Below are 20,592 nucleotides of genomic sequence, written 5' to 3' on the forward strand. Positions count from 1 at the left end.
TCTAAAATAAGACTCATTTTCTTCTGCTCCACTGTTAGGACCCAGTCTAAGTCACCATCATTTTTGCATGGATTTTTGTGATAACTTCCTAACTACTACTCCTAACCTTTCTCCCCTTCTCCTCTAGTCTTCATTAAGAATTGCCAGAGTGACTTTTTAAAAAATGTAAATCAGGTATGTGGCCCAATGGCTTTCCCTTGCATTTGAATTCTTTCCATAATCTACCTATTCCTACATAATCTTTTCTGTGCTCACTTAACTCTCTGACTGCTTTTAATTTTATTTATACCATTGCTCACCAAGGTCCAGCAGCTCCACTTCCTTCTGTTCTTTAAAGGAGCCAGGTGTGTTCCACCTTAGAACCTCTATGTGTATTCTTATCTAAGCTTATTTTACTCACTTGTTTATTTTTTATTTGTCTTTTCCATTAGAATACAATAGTTATAAGAGTAGAACCTTTATATCTTATTCACATATTTCAATTCAGGGGAAAAAAAAGAGAGAGGTGGCCCCATACACCATCTCCACTTCTTTCAAAACGGCACAGTGCCTTTATAGTGACCAGCTCTTTCAGACGTTATAGGTAAATCTGCAATAATGGCTAAAAAATAACTCACAGGACATTATATGTATAAATACATACATTTTGAAATCAACCTCAGTGTACGTTTAATTTTCCCGTTAACAAATACTTTGGTGACAACAAAATACCTGTTTTTATTGTCACGATGCTTGGAATGCTACCATTAGTAAATACAGCTAGGATTGTGGCTGGGATAGAGGAAAAGAGAAAGAAAGTGGTGAGTTACAATATTAGCTTTGGGGAGTTACTATACTATAGTAATATTTAGTTGGGGAGATCATTTACTAAGGGGAAAAAACACACAAACAAAAAATAATAAGATGATGAAAGCAGTCAGTTCCAGGGTGGGTGAGGTGAAGGGCAGAGGTAGAGTTCTCCTTAAAGGGAAGAAGAAGGCAGATCATAGAGGGTGGGAGTGATGTTGATAAGTTTTACTTACATTACATTTATTTTTAAAGCTACATTTTGTGAGATAGTCTTAATAAAAAATAGTCTTTGCTGACTACATTTTATTTGAAATGATAGTTAATGTCATAGTTGGCCACTAAATTATATAGAGTTTTAATTATTTTCTGATTCTAAAAAGTGTACATTTAATTTTCCCATTACCAAGATATTGATTTTTTGTTTTAGCAACAAGATGACACATTTTTAAAACTATATTTTTTAACTTATTATAAAATAGCGCAAATGTTACTGTGCCCTTGGACTTTGTGTTGTTTCACTATGTAAAAAGAGCTGACAGAATTTGAGTTGATTTATTTTAATTTAAGAATGTGATGATTGTTCTAGAATTTGACTCATTCCTATTAATGTTGGATCCTTAAAAATATTTCATTTTTGCTTGTGATAATCTGTCATTTTGAATGAGACAGACAGCAAAAACATTGTGTTCGGACCTCCTGCGTGTCACTCCCGAGCGACCCGGATCCTGATCTGCAGTCCAGCCTGGATCACCAACATTCCGTCAAGGCCCCCTCGCCGAGGTCAGCAGCTCTCTGCATTGCCAACCCATGGGGCAATCTTACGCCTCATCTTTCTGGGTTTTCTAGAAGTATTTGGCTCAGAAAATCACTCCATCTTAAAATTCTTTTTTTGGCTTCTGAATTTCAAGTGTCTCCCTTAGTTTCTTTGGCCAGATCCTCTTCCTTCTCGGAGTTTCCAATGGTGAGACCCAGAGGGCTCAGTTCTCAGACATCTTTATCAACACGCAGGAATCTCGCCAGCACATGCGTCAAAACCATTTTTACTGATGATTCCTCAGAGTTACAGCTCCAACTCTAGCTTTTTCTCAACACAAAACCTACCTGACAACTCTTTTTGGAAATCGAAAGGCTTATGAAATTTAACAAATCGAAACCAGAATCCGCGGTTTTTCTCTCTAAAATGTGCTCTTCTGAGTTTTCGTTGATGTGAATGTCATTCACCCAACTTTCTTGGGTCAAAAATCTCTGGTATGATCTTTGACACCTCTCTTTCACATACTCCACCTCCAATTTATTATCAAATGCTGTTATTCCTCCAATTCAAAAATATATCTTAAAAGGTCCGTTTCTCATCAACTCCCCTGCTACTGTCCCAGCCGAAAGCAACCTCAGTGTTACCTAGATTGCACCGACTGTCTCTGCTGTTCTTCCTGAGTCCTCTCTAAAGTCTATCCCTACCCTAGACCCAGAGTGGCTTTTAAATGTCAGTTCCTGACTTGACTGTTCCTTTTTAAACTCCTTTAATGGCCTCTCCTCATACTTAGGATAAAATCCAAACTCCTTTTTGCAGTTTGCAAGACCCTGTGTAACCTGGTTTTTATCCTGGAGACTTCTCCATTGTTCTGCGACCGCCCTCCCTGTTGTCACTGGCATCTCTCACCAGAACCTCTCCCCCCTCTTCTCTGAAGGAGGCCAGCACGCTCCGACTTCGGAGCCTTTGAGGTTGCTGCTCTCTCTGCCTCTCTCTCATTTGGTCATGTTTCTACCCAAATGTCAAAACTTCAGAAAGGGTGACTTCTCAAACCTCTATAAATAGCAGATTCTTTCACACTCTACTTTCTTGTCTAGTTTTATTTTTCCTATACAGAAATTATCATCCATTGAAATTATATCACATACTTATTTGTTAGTTTGTTTATTGTTTGCCTTCCCTACTACAATATAAGCTTCATGAGAACAGAGACTTTATTTTTTGCTCATTGCTTTATTCCTAACCTCTAGATCTGGTACTTAGTAGACCTTCAATAAGTATTTGTTGAATTAATAAATGAATGATTTATGTTTAGGAAGAGGAGGATTGTGCACAAATCTAAATCCCACGGGATCTTTGCAGGACCTCACGCAAGATTATTATTACTGGTAAATCACAGTGGGAATGTGAGTGTTGTGCTGGGAGGGCAGGAGGGAAACAGGTGGAGGGTGGCCGGCTGTGTGAGAGGGGCACCGCTCCCTCCGATGCAGGAGCGGGGTCCTCATTTCTCAGCAAAGCAGAACACAGTGTGGCTTTCTAAACACATGCATGCCAGGTGTTCTGATTCAGAGGTTTAAGTGGGTCTATATTTACAAAGTTGTTTTAGGCTGGATTCCTTGGAAGCAGAGCTTGAGACAGAGATTTGAGTGTGTTTATATATTGCAAGAGTGCTTGCAGATAAGTCTGGGAGGAAGAAGGGAAAGAAGAGGGAGCTGAGCAAGAGTGTGGTCCCAGGTAATCTGGTTTTGCTCTGATGTACACAGCAACACTCTGAATTATAAACTACATCATCAATTTGTTTCCTCCTTGAGGAAGGGACCAGAGTCACAGAGTCAGTCATTGGCCTGGGGTTTGCCTGTTTGTAAGAAAGGTAACTTTTCTGGTAAAAGAGCACCCCTCAGTGGAGGGCAATTCTCCAGAGTGGAAGCTGAGAATCATTAGCAGCTAATACTCACAGCAGCCGGGGACTGTGCATTGGCCCAGTGAAGGGGAGCTGGGAAGGCTACCCTAATATCTTCTACACTGGTATTAAAAGAGGATGATTGTGAACCAGATATTCATTCACTCAACAAATACTTATTGTAGGTGCCACTGGCCACATACAACCAGTCTTGTGTTCATTGGGGAATAGACATGGTCCCTGAAGCATGGATAGGAGAAAAAGGGATCTTAATAAAATAAACATGCAATCATGATAAGATACATACTGAATTATCTATCATCAAATAATGAATTGAAGCAAAACTGGAGAGATAAATCCATGATTTTATATAGGTTTCTTATAAATGGTCCTTGTTATAACTTAGAAATATAGTGTAAACTCTTTACCACAGTAATCATTATCTAAATCTAGCTGTATATTAATCATACTCAGACATTCTTCAAAAACTCAAATAGAATAAAGAAATGTGTTTTTTTAGCTGGGAAACCATGTTGGTGTACAAGTTCTATATTTGATCATTTTAAAAAAACTAGATGATTGTCTCTGAGTGGGAGTTAAAACAGAGAAAAACAATGAAAAAATTTAAAGGCAACTATGACCTTGGATTGGATGCTAATTCTCTTTTGTTATGAATTACTGATCCCCACCACTCCCAGGTCCTATCAATGACTGGTAAAGGCAAAGACTAGAGCTGTATGAGTAGGGATCTTGTTTCTGTGGGATATTCAAGTTCACAGACTCCCCACAATGCTGGAGGCTAGCATTTCATTGAAGTCAATGAATTCTTAGAAAATGTTCACCATTATAAGGCTGGAAAAACTGTGTTTAAAAATAGCAAAATTTAAGGAATGAAAAGTCATTTGAATAAATAGGTACAGATCACAAAGTTCCAAGCCAATTTGAGAAGTCAGCAGTAGGAGGTAAGATTTGCCACAGACAATATGGTAGAAAAATTTGTTTCATACATTCAATTATTATAAGAAAATACACAAAAAAATTTTAACAACCAATAAATTGGATAAAAGTAAGTAGCCACCTGTAGCTATGAGAAATAGGTCTATTTTCATCTCATTAAAAAAAATTTTTTTTGCATGGTGCTATAGAGACTGCTACACTGAAAAATAAGCCAACTAATGAGCAACATGATACATGTCAGTAAAATAGTATACTTCTTACTATCTTTGTCACAGAGCAAAATTTCAAAGGAATATAATTCTGTTAAATGTCACCAAGCCATCTCTTTAGGAGAATGCAATGCCAGCAGAAATAACAAGGCTTATTTTCAATAATGCTGCTCATACCTCAAATCCCTGTGGTCTTCCTAGACTCTCTTTAATATGTTTCCATGCAATAAGAATCTCTGACACAGACACACTTGTAGCCTTGACATCTGTGGGAGCAGCACTGGGTTCTGTAGGAAGGAAAATGAAAATAATAAACTGCAGTGGTAACAAGTCATGTCTATCAAAGCACTGCCCTTGAACATGCTACATCTTTCCACCTTGTTTTTGCAATGTGGTGCTGTGGTAGTTACAAAAAACACAAGATAAGAAAATAATCTTTTTGGATTTTTATACTTGGGTCTAGTCTCAACAATACGTTACCAACAGAAATGACAAATCGAGCAAGACAAGAAAGATCTTTATCCTTGGATTAAGTAGGACACTTCTGGAGAAGTTCAATTGCTTGACTTAAATTGCCTGCCATCGACCATAATGATCAAAAGAATGGACTAGGAGTCAGGATTGGCTTTTTGTTGTTGTTGTTGTTGTTGTTGTTGTTGTTGCTGCTGCTGCTGCTGCTGCTGCTGCTGTTGCTTTTTTGCCTTCAAAACCATTATATATTTATTTACCTTTAGGGAAGTTGCTTCACTTCCTATGCCCCAGTTCCCTCATTTGCAATGTGGGCAAAATAAGAGTACTCAACGTGGAAATTTTTAAGGTTAGTTTTAATTGGGATAATACATATAAAATGTGAGCACAGTTCTTGGAACCTAAAATAGTCATTCACCAAATATCACTTATTATTACTTAACTTTTTTTACCTTTTATAGGCACAGACAGTCTAAATTACATGCGTTGTGTTTTTTGGTTGTTGTTCCATCCACAAAACTACATTTCAATGATTGTATAAGAAATCTGTTACGAATCATGATATTTAAAAGCCATGGGTTGACTTTTAAGACAGGTGTAGAATGAAAAGGAAAAGTCCCTGAAGGTCTCCATGCTGGCGCTTTGCTCAGTGACCTTTCTCACTATTTTTTTTTCAAATACACCATGTCTGACTGGCATCCGTCAAGAGGAACACTTTGCTTGAGGTTGCACTCTATGTGAAGGAAAAAATATTTTCAGCTTTGACACTGCAGAATCATAAATACTGTGTCACAAACACACGTTAAATAAAATGGCAGAATAAAGGCCATACATTAGTTCAAACAGTTCTGCACAAATTCGATTTAAAAAACTCCTATCCCATAAAAGTTGTAGAAACTTTGGTATGAACACCATATCACTGATAAGAGCTCAGATTACTGTTAAAAACATTTTTTTTTTTTTTTTTTTTTTTAGATTTAGGGAACCATATGGCAAAAATAGAGTTCTAAATAAAAATTTTTAAAGTCATTATGAGAGATATCAAAGGAATTTTGATTTTTTTCAGATTTTTTTTTTCAATCCTCACCCAGGGATATTTTTTTTTCTATTTGTCTTCAGAAAAGTGGAAGGGAGGGTGTGGGGGAGAGAGAGAGAGAGAGAAACATCAATGTGAGAGAGGCACATCGACTGGTTGGTTGCCTCCCGTACAACCCCGACCAGGGCCGAACTGCCACCGAGGTACGTATGTGCCCTTGACTGGAATCAATCAAACCCAGGACTCTTTGGTCTGCTGGCTGACACTCTAACCACTGAGCCAAATAGACCAGGGCAGATTTTTTTTTTTTTTCTAATGGAGGTGGTCACACATTTATTTGAAGAGCCTATGTATAGTATTAGTTGAGAAATATCAATCAAAACATCTACCCTTGTTTCTGTAAAAGAAATCCATGAAAGATTTTTTCAAATGTATGTGTTTGCACCAAGCAATGATTTTCTTTTAGTAAAGCTTTCATTAAGATCACATGCTATAACTGTGTTAATTCAAAGTGCCTTGGTAAATTCACATTAATCTTCACACAGAAGCTGACATTAATTCCTGCCATGATATAAATTGTAATTTCTCATGCTGTCACCCTTTGAATATTTTTATTATTTTGTTTTGCTAGTGGTTTCCCTCATCTCACTTTGCAACTGCCTATTATTTGTGCATCTACCTGATTAAAATAATAATAATAATTATATATATATATACACACACACACATCTGGGAAAAGCTTCCACTTCTATATTATCCTAAAATTCAGATCAGCAGGCTTGCAACAAAAATGTTTTCATTGCTACTTAATAGGAGTTAATATTCTTGATTTTGCAAGTAAAGGAAAGAAAATGCCCATATTCCGAAGATATGGACAACCTGATCTCCAGGATTTAGGATATGATCTTCAGATTTCAAGGCAGCCACACTTAGGTTAAATTTGCTGTTTGGGAGCAGTTTTGCTTATCTTTTAAATGAATACATTGCAGAGATTTGTTTGCCAAATGCCTCCTTTCAACTTTTATATTATTGAAGCAATTACATCTTTGTCGAAGAAGATCTCAGGGGGATAAATAATTTCAGAAGCACAAAGTATGTGGTTAGGTGGCAGCTTTTCTATCTCTTCCCAATTCTAGAAAGAAGAGTATTTCTCTATCAGTTTTCTGTAGCACTACACAAGTTTAAGTACTTCTCAAATAGACACAAGAATGTTTTTATAAAGTAAAAAATAAAAAAAGTTAAAAAAAAAGAAAAATATTCAGAAAACTATTTCCCAAAAAAGCATCCTCATTTCTATTTATAAGCTCTGAGGATTTTAAATCAGGATTAGACCCAGGCTGACATGTTACAGTTGCATTCTTCAGGCTAAACATTGTAGTTGCACCTAATTAAATGAGGGTAAATGAATCAAACAAGAACTAGAGTCATTTTTTATTTGTTTCACCTTCTAGATGTAAATAATATTAGAAGTAAATGAGCATATTATACCAAAATAACACTAAACTGAAAATTTCAGCATGAAAAAAATGTAATTTCAGCCAGTTTACTTCCAGAAGTTTAAGTATATGCCATTTATAGCCAAGTGAACATTCTTGTGTGAACATTCTTGTCTATAGGCAAGAGTGAATGGCTGTGTCATAAATACCTGGTTTGGATTGAAACCAGCTGCCGTATTTGGGTATTCCATTGTAACTGAGTGATGGAAGGTCATAACTAGAAAAAATTTTCTAAAGACACTTGGATCAAAGCTCACAAATGGATGGTCAGTTGGTCATCAGTCATGTTTTGTTTGCCCAAATCACATAAGTTAATTTATTTCAACCATTTCTTATAAAAATATCTGGCTTCTTTGGGGAAAAAAGAATGATACTAAACCTGAGTTCCTGGGTGCTGGTAAATGAAAATTAGCAGCTGGCCCCATTAGTCAGGGCCTACTCTTTCATTAGTGCCCCTTGTACTCTCTATTTTATCACACTGAGAACAGTTCATCCATTTATAATTCTGACCTGACCTCTATAGGCTTTTGAATTGTAAACCTATGTTTTAAACCCATGTCCTCATTTTGCAGATGAATAATGTGACATATCCGGATTCTGCTTCCAGCTCTTACAGAGCCCCAAGCCCAACTCAGTTCTCTAGTGCTCCTTCCTCTGTTGTTGTAAATCGGGCACCAAGGAAGGGGCTGGCTCCTTCTTCACCTAGGAGTCAGTTTTGAAGTACAGAAGAGATTTTACAGGCAACATTCATTCTCTTGCTGCCCACTTACCTCCAAATAACTGACAGAGTAGTGAATGGAATAAAGTTAAAAATGAAGAATGTAAAAAGAACAAGTAAAATAGATAAGAAGAAAAACCAAAGGTCATAATTGCCTAGTTTTGAGGATTTGATATGTGCCAAGCCCTATTCAAATGCCTTATATGTGTTAATTAATCCTCCAACAACCCTGCTATTGTTGTGGCAGAAATTTGGTCAGTGGAAAGAGACAGATTGCACGCACTCAGAGGATTAGAAAATGACTGTTTACTGCACACCGATGCTGGCCCAGCAGAGTCACCTCCAAAGGCTGAGCCCTGTGCCTGGGTTCCCGCCACCTTTTATACATGATAAGCTTCTAGGTATTTGGAGGCTTCTAGTTCCACTGTAGTTTAGGTGGTCGGTGGATGTTAAGGAGATTACAAGAGCCAGGGGCTGGGGTCTCTGCTCTGCAAGATAAGAGGATCATCTGTGTCTGGCAGAAGCGGGGGGCGGGGGAGTCTTTACACTGTGAGATAAGGGGATTTTCTGTATCACTATTAGTTGAGGAAACTAAGGGACAGAGAGGATAAGCAACTTGCTCAAGGTCACACAGCTTGTAGTAGGTGGAGAGAGGGTTGGAACAGGCAGTTAGGGCCTAACCACCACACTGTTCTGCTTCTGTGTCTATATCTGTGTGATACACACCTGGTGCTCTTCCCTTTGCTACTGCTCTCTCTTCTTGTCCCTTCACTCCTGACTTCTCTCGAGACTACTGATGTTGAGACTCTAAGTCTTTCCAGAAACCACCTAGACCTCCATCATCTCCTATTTAACCCGCCACATGATTACTATCACCTTTTAAATCTTATTTTATGGAATTTCTTATGAATTTGAACCACAGCTGCATTGCTCCCGATAAATCCTGTCACATTCAGGCATCTCTCACTTCTATTATACTCAGGGAATTTGATGAGAATTCAAGAATCTATTTCTGAGATTGTAGTAATGTTATGTCTAATAGACTCAAATACTTAAAAAGATCTCTTGATCTCTCTCTCTCCTTATGATGATATTATACTTAGGGCTTGGCTAACTTCACTCTAATCTTGGCATATAAAATGGACAGACTGATTGATAGATTTCAGTTTCTGTTCGATTAAAAATTTTGAGCAGCATTACCTTGTCCATGAATTTAGATAATACATTTGTATTAAGTGACCCAGCAGCTGGAGTTCTCCAAGTAATATGGGGGGCTGTGCTTGTAATATTGATTATACATCTGACTTCCCAGGAGCAGTGGGCAACAAATTAATCAAAGGAGGGCGTAATAAACTCCTTGGGAGAAGGGTTATGGTTTCATTATTTAAAAATTCGGTGAAGACAGCTGTAGTTGAACTTTTATAGGCACTAATCCAAATGGATCATCTGGCAAAGACAGGACATTATTTCTTGTATTTTACAACTAATACGCCAATTTATTAATTTTCAAGTTCACATAAATCCCACTGAGCTCAGTTTCAGCTAAAAACGGATCTTGGGAATAACACCTCATGAATGTTGGGTTTTAATTTGAGCTGTGGTAGCTCCATTTGCAAGAAGATAATTGCATATCATTTTCTAAAAATGAGGAGAGGTTTTTTGGTTTTAATAAAAACAAAAGCACCACACATTTTACATACAAGAAAAAAGCCACCCCCCCCCCACACACACACAACTAGAAAAGGCTGAATTGCATCACAAATAAACAAATATTTCAATCTGTAACTAATCTATATTAAATTTTTTCCATATTTCTCCGTTAGGTGTAATTGAATGCTCAGGTTCTCTCCCTTTCCAAAGCTATAGTAATAAGAATTAAATGGAAAATGGATGTAATTTGGATGAATAAGTATTTCTGGAAATATAGAAGTAAAAGTCAATCTGGTTTTTCATCTTGAAAAAAAATCACTTTTATCACTTCTACCATGCATTTTAAAATCACTTAGTTTGAAACTTTGCTACTCTTAAAAAAAAAAAAAAAGAATTATTTCTAAAATGAGAGTCTTGCATAGAATGTTACCATATCCTAGTATCTGAAGTCAAGTCAGGGGTAGAGTGCACATATTATTGCTTGGTTGAAGGAGTATAAATAACTGATGTATGTGCAGGGTGCATGGAAGTTCTGGCAGGCAAAAAAATCTCTCCTTCCAGACTTATGTCAGATGCTGCTTGGCAGAGACAGAGCAGTTCAGGATTGCTTCTGTTGCAGAAACCTTGGAGCTTTTCTGACAACTCCAGGGCAACAACCAACCTCAGAGTCACAATTCAAAGCCATTTCCCAAGGGATTTACCAAGTATCAATATGTGTAGATGATTCATCCTTTTAATAACAGGTCACATTCAAGGTTTCCCCATAATGATGTAATTCTCTCTTGCGTTTCAATAGGCTTTCTTGAGAGGAAAAGAAAAGGATGGAATGGATGGAGAATGCAGGCAAGCACCTCTGGAAGTATGTTCTGGATGGGAAAGGTCATTCATCACCTGCGTGCCAGTGGGAAATGAGGTGAGAACTAGTACTGGGAGGTGTGTCTTGATGTCCTTGTGTTCTGCGCTTCCCTGCAATCAGCATGAATTCTGGTGGCTGCACTTGACCCAGAACCTAGCGTGTTTCTTCCTGACTTGGTGTCCGCTCGAGGCATGTATCAGGTGTTTCTTCTTAGAAAAGGAAGACCTATGCCCATACACAAAACTAGAAAGCCAGTCTCACACCTCTTGTTCTTTACATACATCTATCTAAAATAAGGAGACAGTTTAAGTGATAAACAGGTGAACTAAGCTAATGCAAGAACCAAACTGCAGAAGTTCTCTTATGGAGAAATGCAGTCTCAGTCAATCAGTCGGGCTTTGGGCAGGAGTGTGGCGGTGAAGCTGCGCTGTGAACCTGCGGGAATGTCCGTAGACACAGGGGGAGGTGTCTGCGCTTCCATGAGCACAGTCTGTTATTTTATGAATTTACCACAGGCCTTGACTCTTTTTTTTTTTCTCTTAAAGCCTTAAATGTCAATGGACATTTTTCCATTTTTGTTCAGATAGAGTGGGAGGTAGAGAGAGGGGGGGAGAGAGAGAGAGAGAGAGAGAGAGAGAGAGACTGCATTGAAAGGGACACATCAAGTGGCTGCCTCCCACACAACCTCAACCAGGGCCGGGTCGATTTGCAACCGAGGTACATGCCCTTGATTGGAATTGAACCCGTGACTCAGTGGTCTGTGGGCTGACGCCCTAACCGCTGAGCCAAACTGGCCAGGGCCAGGCCTTGACTCTTTAAAAATGGCTCGATCTCGAAAATGTATTCTCCTTTTCAAGTAAACCAATTTGCCAAGTGACTAAAAAAGGGTGTTGATCTCCTTCTTTTTATTGTATAACAAAAGTGGATCTAGTATTACTACCTATTCTGGGTCAATTAAAATTTAAATGAGTGTTTTAGAATGTAGAATAAACTGACAAAATTTCAGTTGCAGATTTGGTTCTTCCCGGAGATATTTCGGTACAAGACTTTTGTTCCTCAAATGGAGGCAGGGAAGGCTCAGAGAGATGAAGAAACTGCCCAGCACACAGTCGGTGTGAGCAGGCTGATCTCGGGCTTTGCTGACCCCTGGCACTCACTCTGCCTTCCACGGTGCTGCCTTTCTTGGTGGACATAATTTAGTGATGTAAAAACTTGACTCATATTTATACATGGAGTTCCAAATTAGTACATTTAATTGAACAAATGCCAAATAGATGTTTGGATTTGTTGTCAGAACAAAGGCAGACTCTGTTCAGATTTAATTTGCCGGATGTTTTTCATATTTCAGTCTACGAAAATGAAGGAAGTGTTACTATGAAGTGTTACAATAACAACCTCGGTGCCTTTGAAAGAAAATGTGCATATTTCCTATCTAGCTTGAAAGAGAAATCTCCAAAGGCAAGCCATTTCAAGTTTAAGGAAACACAGTATAAACAACCCATGGTAGCTGCTATAATTTAATTTCAAAGCAAAAGGGGACAAGAACATACAAACCTGGCTCTCTGAAAGGTAGCATTAGTGGCACCATGAAAAACATGTGCACAAACCCCTCAGATTCATCTCATGTAACCTCTGGGGCTATGTGCTTGATGATTAGGTTGAAGAAATTTTAAAGCAATAAGAGTAAGCACTTCCTGAATAAAACATGTAGTTCAAGGTAGATTTTTGGTGTATCATAACCCAAAATATTATTATATACAATAATATAACACAATAACAAAATATTATTATATACATTTCTGATGTGATAGAACAGGGTAGTATAGTGGTTAAAAGAATGAGCTTTGGAGTCCCATAGACCTAGGTTCAAATCCCAGGTCTGCCACTTAACTACAGCCACTTACAACTCTCACTTCCTGGTGTCAATTTGAGCAAGTTACTTAACCTCTCTGAGCCTCAGTTTCCTGACAAGTTTGAGGCTTGCGATTTCTATCTCAAATTTGGTTGTAAGTGTTAATATAACTAATACAGTACACCAGCTCTACCTGAAACACACCAGAAACTTGAGATGTTAAGCACAGGGGTAGCTCATCAAAACATCTATAATTCCTTGTTATTACTTGGTTCTTCACTTTCCTGGTCATTCTGGTAGGAGACTTTCTGCTTCAGCTTCAAAATGTGGTTCTATGTTATACAAATACAAGGCAGTTTGCTTTGGAAAACACCACCTTACATAAATCGGACATTACCTTTGTGCTTCAATATGCACGGGGCCTTATATATCCCCCTATCAACTCCAGTGCTAAAAATTAATAATTCTCTTTGGCTTTTTAAGTCGCAAATGTGGGCACAAAGGAAGTAAAAGGGTCAGTTTATAAAGACAATACTTATTTGGAAAGTCAAGTAAGTGTGGCCTTTGGTGGAATATGTTCTTAGTCATTGGTCAAAATTAGGGAATGGAAGGCATTAATTTTACTCTCAGGTCCAATTGAAATTGTGCACTTCAGTGGAAGAAGGACTGAGAAGAAAAGCTTATTTTAGAGGTAAGAGCTATCATGTTTTCTCTCACTCAGAGAATTGAAGTTTTGTTTTAAAACTTGGCAGAACCCAGGATGTTGATGTAGGAAGCTGAGTAATGGCTGTACTGCCTAGTAGGTCCTGCCTACCTAGTAGTTTTCTGTTGAGTATTACATGAGGTTATGCATATGAAGGCAGTGTGCTACAGAAAAATCAAGGACCTAATGATTACACAGACATGAGTTTATTCTTAGTTATAAGCTGTGTGACCTTTAATTTTTCTGAACTTGAAGAATTTCTCTTTCTCTACAAAGGGGATAATAATGCCTATTAGGCAACATGGTCCAGGAGATTGAAGATACTGTGTGTGAAAATCTTCCAACAGGAAGCCCTGTCTGAAACGTCTTTATCAGTACAATGTTGTGTGAGGTTAGTCATAATTATTTATTGGTCACATAAATGAATTCTTCATTTAAATTTATTTATATACTTTTAAACTTAATGGGTTCAAATATAAAATTATCTAAATTTCAAACCATAGAAGATTCATTAAGTGTCCATCCAGAGAATTGAATACACTGCAGCCATTACTATTATTGTTATTATCATGGAAAGATATTTGCCATAGATCATTAGAAAGAGAAGAACATGAAGCAATATATATGGAATAATCAATTTTTTTAATGAAATTTATTTGGAAAAAATCTGAAAAAAAATATCTAAAAAGTATAGCAAGACTCTAGGTGAGTTTTATTTCCCTTTTGGTGTACCTGTATTTTATAATATTTGTACAATAATGTCTCATTCATCTAACAAAATAAAATATTAAAAATGTCAAATAAAAGTAATAAGGATAGAGAAACTGACCTCCTTCAGCTGAACATATGACCACAATCTGACTGAAAGGTCCATCCCCTTTATTGTTATAAACTCCAACTTTCACTTCAAAGGGAGTAAGAGGAGGGACACTTTCATCTCGATAAATGAATTTTGAAGCTTCAGAGGATGTCACCATCTTCTCCTTCCAACCACGTGTCCCATTGGGCCTGAAAGCCACAATGTAGCCAAAGCCTTCCCCATTCTGAAACTCTTCCGATACTGGCTAAAGAAGATAAATGCAATTAATTATAAGCAACATAATACATTTAAAACACCACTTCTTCCAAAAGTTTGAATTTTTAAAAATTATGGATAACTAGAGAAAAGGAGACTCAAATCTTTATACTACGTTAAAAGCCAACATAGCGTAATCACTTGGCAGTCGTTGGAAATTTAAAAGGCTTTAAAAGTAAAGGATGAAAAATTAAATGATATTAGTTGGTGTTTAAGGAAAGTACCAAGAGTACTGAAAACTCCTGAAGTGAAGCAAATTAGCTCCAATTAGTCCTGCATGTGAAACGAAGGTCCTGGACTGCACACTAGGATCTAAAATGTTGGGAGAAGTGCCATGTGGTCTGTGGTTGTGAAAACCCTGTCACTGCTGATGCTCTGTGGAGCCCCGAGCACAATCGAGGAGCCATTGATGTAAGGCCTTTCTTCTACTGTTTATATTTTAATTGCTTATGTGCTTTATCAACATATGAAAAAATTAGACTATAATTGTTCAAGAAACTTCCTGTATTATAGGACTTACATTTTAATTAGTTAAATGGGCATCAATTGTGCATCTTGAAAAGGAGTAATTGTGATCAACTAGTTAGTCAATGGAGCAGTTACCAGCCCTGCCTAGCACAATGCTTGACACCTTGTAGGCACTCAATACATACTTCCTAAAAATTTTTTTTCTTTCGAATTTTGATTTGAGGAAAAAATATATTGAGAAGAGTAAAAGACACAAAGACTATTAAACCAAAGTACTATACATTGAATTTTATATCTCCCCAAATTTATGTGATAAAATCCTAACCCCTAATGTGATGCCTTTGGAAAATGGGCCTTTGGTGGGTGATTTGGTTGTAAGGGAACAGCCCTCATGAATGGGATTAGCGCTTTCATAAGAGACCAGAGGGTTCTCTTGCTCTCTGCCATGTGAGGGAGCAAATGACTGTCCATGAACCAGGAATCAGGCCTCACCAGACCTCAGCCTGCCGGTGCCTTGAGCGTAGACTTCCAGCTTCCAGAACTGTGAGAAATACATTTCTGTCATCTCTAAGCCACCCGATCGATGCAATTTTTGTTACAGTAGCCTGAGCTGACTTGGACACAAAACAGGAAGGCAATTCCATTTAGAGAGATTTGATCTCAGTGAAGTTCAGGTATTGGGAAGTTAATATCTCTGCAGAGATCAAACCAAGACAAAAGGTTTTATTGAAGAACAGGGGAATGGACATAAGAACAGGACAGAGGATGTGCTCATGGATAAATTCTTATTGGGAAAAGATTTTCTGTACATTTTATCATTGTCCTTAGAGAGTGTCAGGAATTTGTTTAGTTTTCTCCAGTAGACATTTTCATTTAAATTCCATTTGCATATTCAAAGGCATAGTTTTGTGAGCTACACAGCTATATCGAATAATAATGCAATTTATCATCAAAAAAGGAAAGTGGCTTCATGAAAAATAAATGTACCTCTCACACTTCTTTCCTTTGACAAGAAACTTTAGAGATCATATGGTGAGGGAGACAAAAGAACATCAGTTTGTAATCAAAGTCTCGATTCTGCTGCTTCTCAGAGAAAGTAGTTAAACTCTGCCTCAGTTTCATGATTGTTAATACAAGAAAAATTATCCCCTCTAATAGGATTGTTGTCTGGTATAAATGAGATAATCAAGGTACTATGCCACAAAATCAGTGGAGGTCAATTCCTTCCTCCCCAATGGTTTTAGACTCCAACTAAGTCAAGGGTGCTACTTAACTGTGAGATAACTAAGTATCAAGCGAAGCCAAATAAGCATGTGAAGTAATATATGAGAGGATGTGTTTTAATTATTCAGACTTTATTCTGAGATAGCCCGTGTGATGGGAAGGCATTGCACAGACTTGGGGAAAAGTCAATGGGGGCCTGGTATGGAAATGAGAAAGGATGATGTTGGTGATCTCTCTCTGAGTAACACATGCTCAAAGTGTTTCTTCACCTAATTAAATGGAAGTTATTCAGTCTTTCTGCACCAAGTACAGACACTAGATATGTAGTTTTATTTCCTATGGAACCGAGAAGTGCTGACATCCGAGGACAGGTTTCTTACCTCCCAGGCAATGACTAACTCGTGCCTTCTTCCGCTTCTTCCACTCACATTGGTGGGCGCTGTCTTTGGAACTGTGGATAAAAACGAGCAGAGAGTGAATAATAAACAGGTGTGGCATTTAAGTGTCCCTACAATAAGAACACATCATTATCCTACTCAGGTTGGGTAAAATCCTAAAACAAACAAATCAAAGTTTGTTCGAAGCTAGAGCGGTAATATTCAGTATTTAAACAAAATGTTTGGGACAGATACCACGTTTTCAAATCTAGGAGTGATATATATTTTTCATGGCCACATACTGCACCCCCAAACTAGTCCTCTTGTAAATCCTGTGTGGTAGTAAGGTCTACATTATAATTAACACTATCATTAAGGGCATCCATTAATGGTTAGTTAGACTTTGACCTCTAAGTTTTCTCCTTCTTTCTAGTGATGTCTTTTCTATGGGTTCAGGGCTTATAGACTCTGGAAAATCCTCAGGTTAACATTAGCATTACCATTTATGAGAACCCCACCCCCACAAAGAGCTCTAAAGTAATCTTAGCAAAAAAAAACCCCAAAAGCTAAGAATGAATTTCTCTGCAAACTGCAAAGTGTATAAGCACCGGCTGAAACTTTTTCAAATAAATATTAAAAGAATAAATGTGTCAAAGGAATAAATTTCCCCTTCACTGCACCAAACCAAAAATCTGCAGTTGAAAGGAAACATTTTCAAATGAAGAACTGTTAAATGAAGAAAACTATTAAAAGAAATCATTTTCCAGGCTATGAGCCTGCATTAGCAATTTTACACTTCAGTGTTGGATTTATATCACAGAATATAGTTTTTAAACAACGTTGATATACTCATAAACAATAAATTCACTCCCATATATTACCTACCTCTATGAAAGACTATTAATTACTGGTAGATACTCACACAGCATTTTATATACCAGAAAACTTATGTAGAATTTATATTCTACTAGAATGAAAAAAACATTCTCCTTGGGTTAGGGAGGTGAAAGAGAAAAGTCTGTGAATATGTAATTGGCTCCATTGAACCAAATAAACTAGGGTCCAAACTTTGGTGTCCTCGAGCACTTTGAACATGAATTCTTCTCTTGCTCATACACATGTAGAAGGATACACACAACAGCAGTTACCAATCTTTCTTTCCTCACCGTTACATACATACTAAAGATATCTCACTCTGGCTGGGTAGCTCAGTTGGTTGGAGCAACATCCAATACACCAAAATGTTGTGGGTTCAATTCCTGGTCAGGGCACATACCTAGATGGTGTGTTCGATTCCCAGTCAGTCGGGGTGAGTGTGGGAGGCAACCAATAGATATTTCTCTCTTGCGTTGATGTTGCTCTCTCTCTCCCCTTCTCTATCTTTCAAATCCATTAAAAAAAGATCCTTGGGTGAGAATTTTATTTATTTATTTATTTATTTATTTATTTATTTATTTATTTATTTATTTTTATCCTCGCCCGAGGACATGTTTTCATTTTTTGTTCAGGTAGAGTGGGAGGGAGAGAGAGGAAGGGAAGAGAGAGAAACATTGACGTGAAAGGGACACATCGAGTGGCTGCCACCCGCACAACCCAACCAGGGCCGGGGACAAACTGCAACCAAGGTACATGCCCTTAGCGGGAACTGAACCTGGGTCTCTCTGAACCTCAGGCTGATGCTCCAACCGCTGAGCCAAACTGGCCAGGGCCTTGGGTGAGAATTTTTAAAAAATATTACTCATATGTGGAGTTCATAATCATAAATTCCCTTAGAATTACATGGAATTGGATACCTCTTTGTCTATCATTCAAGAAATTACAAAAAATACAACTGAGAAAATAATGATGATGTTATAGCAATAACTATGAATATGTCCTATTCATGTGAACTGCAAACAAACCATTTACTGTGAGTTTTTTATAGTAGTCACAATTATTGCTGCATATAACAACCTGTGACATATCCGTGTACCATGACACCATGTCCCCATACCAGTGTTAAATAGGACTAATTCTAAATTGCTTTTTTAGTGTATGGTATGGGTAAAGCACACAGGAGGAGAACTGGTTTAACTCTATGTGTACAAGGGTAGGGATGGAAGGTTCCAGATATTCCCTCAGTGGCTAATGTCAGAGTTCTATGTATTGTGACTAGCAATGCATGGTCAAACAAATAGTGGAAGAAGTTAATTTGTTAATATTATGCCATTATGGCTTCTCTTAGTAGCATTTGTTTGTTTAAAGAAAAAAAAGTGTACTCTGAATACAGTTCACATTAATCTCTGACAACTAATGGCCAAATAACATTACAGGTAACATCTACCAGAGCCACCTGCTTTGTCCATTATATTGAAATAGCTAAGTTTATACTTTAAATTTAGGACTGAATCCTCTTCTTTGAGGATCACAAATTTTGTGGACAGACTAGGCATTGAAGATTCTTTCCTACTTTATTTAGACCTCATACATCATCTAAAAGAGGATGCATGGAACCTCTAGGTCACAGTTGTAAAGTACCACAGTCCATTAATACTGACATTTATTTATTTACTTTTAATACTCACTGAGGATATTTTTCCATTTATCCTCAGATAGAGTGGGAGAGAGAGAGAAAGAAACATCGACATAAGAGGCATACCAACTGGTTGCCTTCCTTACGACCCCAACCAGGGCTGGGACGAACCACAACCAAGGTATGTGCTCTTGACTCGAATCGAACCCGTGACTCTTTGGTCTGCAGGCTGATACTCTAACCACAGAGCCAATCTGGGCCATTAATACTTTTTCTTTTTTTAAATTAGATTTCTCAAAAGTGTTAACTCTTTGAGTAAAAAAAATAAAAAACAAATTGGTGAAAAATTTGGTGAAAATTTCCACTTTGAGCAACATGGGTAATTTCTTTTTTTTTTAATTAATTAATTAACTTTTGTTACAAATGTTTCTCATTTTCCCCCACAGAGTCCCTCCTCCCCCCTCCCTTCCCGCCCTGTCCCCAGCTTTGTTGTCCATGTACACTGTTCATGCATACATGCATATAAGTTCTGTGGTTTCTCTCTCCCCCACCAACCCCTCTTCTGGGGGTTGTCATTTTGTACCCCACTTCCACGTCTCTGGGACTACCCCATTCCTCAGATTGTTATGTTCATTTTATTTCACAAATAAGTGAGATCATATGATACTTGTCTTTCTCTGTATGGCTTGTTTTGCTTAGGATAATACTCTCCAGGTCCCTCTATGTCATCTCAAAGGATAAGAGATCTTTCTTTCTTACAGCTGCATAGTACTCCATTGTGCATATGTACCACAGCTTTTTTATCCATTTGTCTACTAGAGAGAAATAACTCATATTGCATAAAATTCCTTTTATTATGTGAAATCATTCTTTGAGGTTTTGCTACAGATACTCATTTCTTTTCAAGACACAAAATTTTAACTTAATGTAAAAAAATAAGATCCTTTCTCACTCACACTACCTCTGATTTTAATATGCAATAAATAACACAAAAAAGCATTATACTTCATTGTGTTTTTAGTATATATATAAAGACCATTTATTTTTAAATAAAAAATGCTTACTAGACATAATAGAAACTACTAATAAAACATTTAAGGTTTTAAACACACGAATACAACCTAAGTGTCTATTGACTGTTTAATGATAAAGAAAATGTGGTGTGTGTGTGTGTATGTATCTGGGCAAAAGTAGGTTTACAGTGGTTTGTATGGAAAAAACAATAATTAATAAATAATAATAGAAGAATAAACTCTGTTTTGCATACTCACAACTATAAGCCTACTTTTGCCAACCCCTCTATAATATGAAATATTACTCAGCCATAAAAAAAGAAAATCCTGCCACTTGTGACAACATGGATACACCTTGAGGGAATTATAATAAGTAGAATAAGTTAAACAGAGAAAACAAACACTTGTATGGGGAACCTACGGAGACCAAGAACAATTTTATGGTTGCCAGAGCAAGGAGTTGGGGGTACAGAAAATTGATGAAGGTGGTCAGAAGGTACACACTTTGAGTTATAAGTCAGGGAGATGGGGACTGTAG

At 37.4% G+C, this 20,592-nt stretch overlaps 1 protein-coding gene across 1 annotated transcript in view; it reads right to left on the reverse strand.

Moving 5' to 3' along the window:
* The window catches only part of CNTN5 (contactin 5), a 900,389-nt gene that overhangs the window by 50,652 nt on the left and 829,145 nt on the right, over positions 1-20,592 (reverse strand). Inside the window, exons 20-22 of the mRNA XM_036258335.1 lie at positions 16,533-16,603; positions 14,215-14,449; positions 4,784-4,893 (exon numbers count right to left, since the gene is read on the reverse strand). Coding sequence (XP_036114228.1) covers positions 4,784-4,893; positions 14,215-14,449; positions 16,533-16,603 — 416 coding nt within the window. The remainder of the gene's footprint in view (positions 1-4,783; positions 4,894-14,214; positions 14,450-16,532; positions 16,604-20,592) is intronic.

The sequence above is a fragment of the Molossus molossus genome, unplaced genomic scaffold (assembly GCF_014108415.1).
Source record: "Molossus molossus isolate mMolMol1 unplaced genomic scaffold, mMolMol1.p scaffold_m16_p_13, whole genome shotgun sequence".
NCBI lineage: Eukaryota > Metazoa > Chordata > Mammalia > Chiroptera > Molossidae > Molossus > Molossus molossus.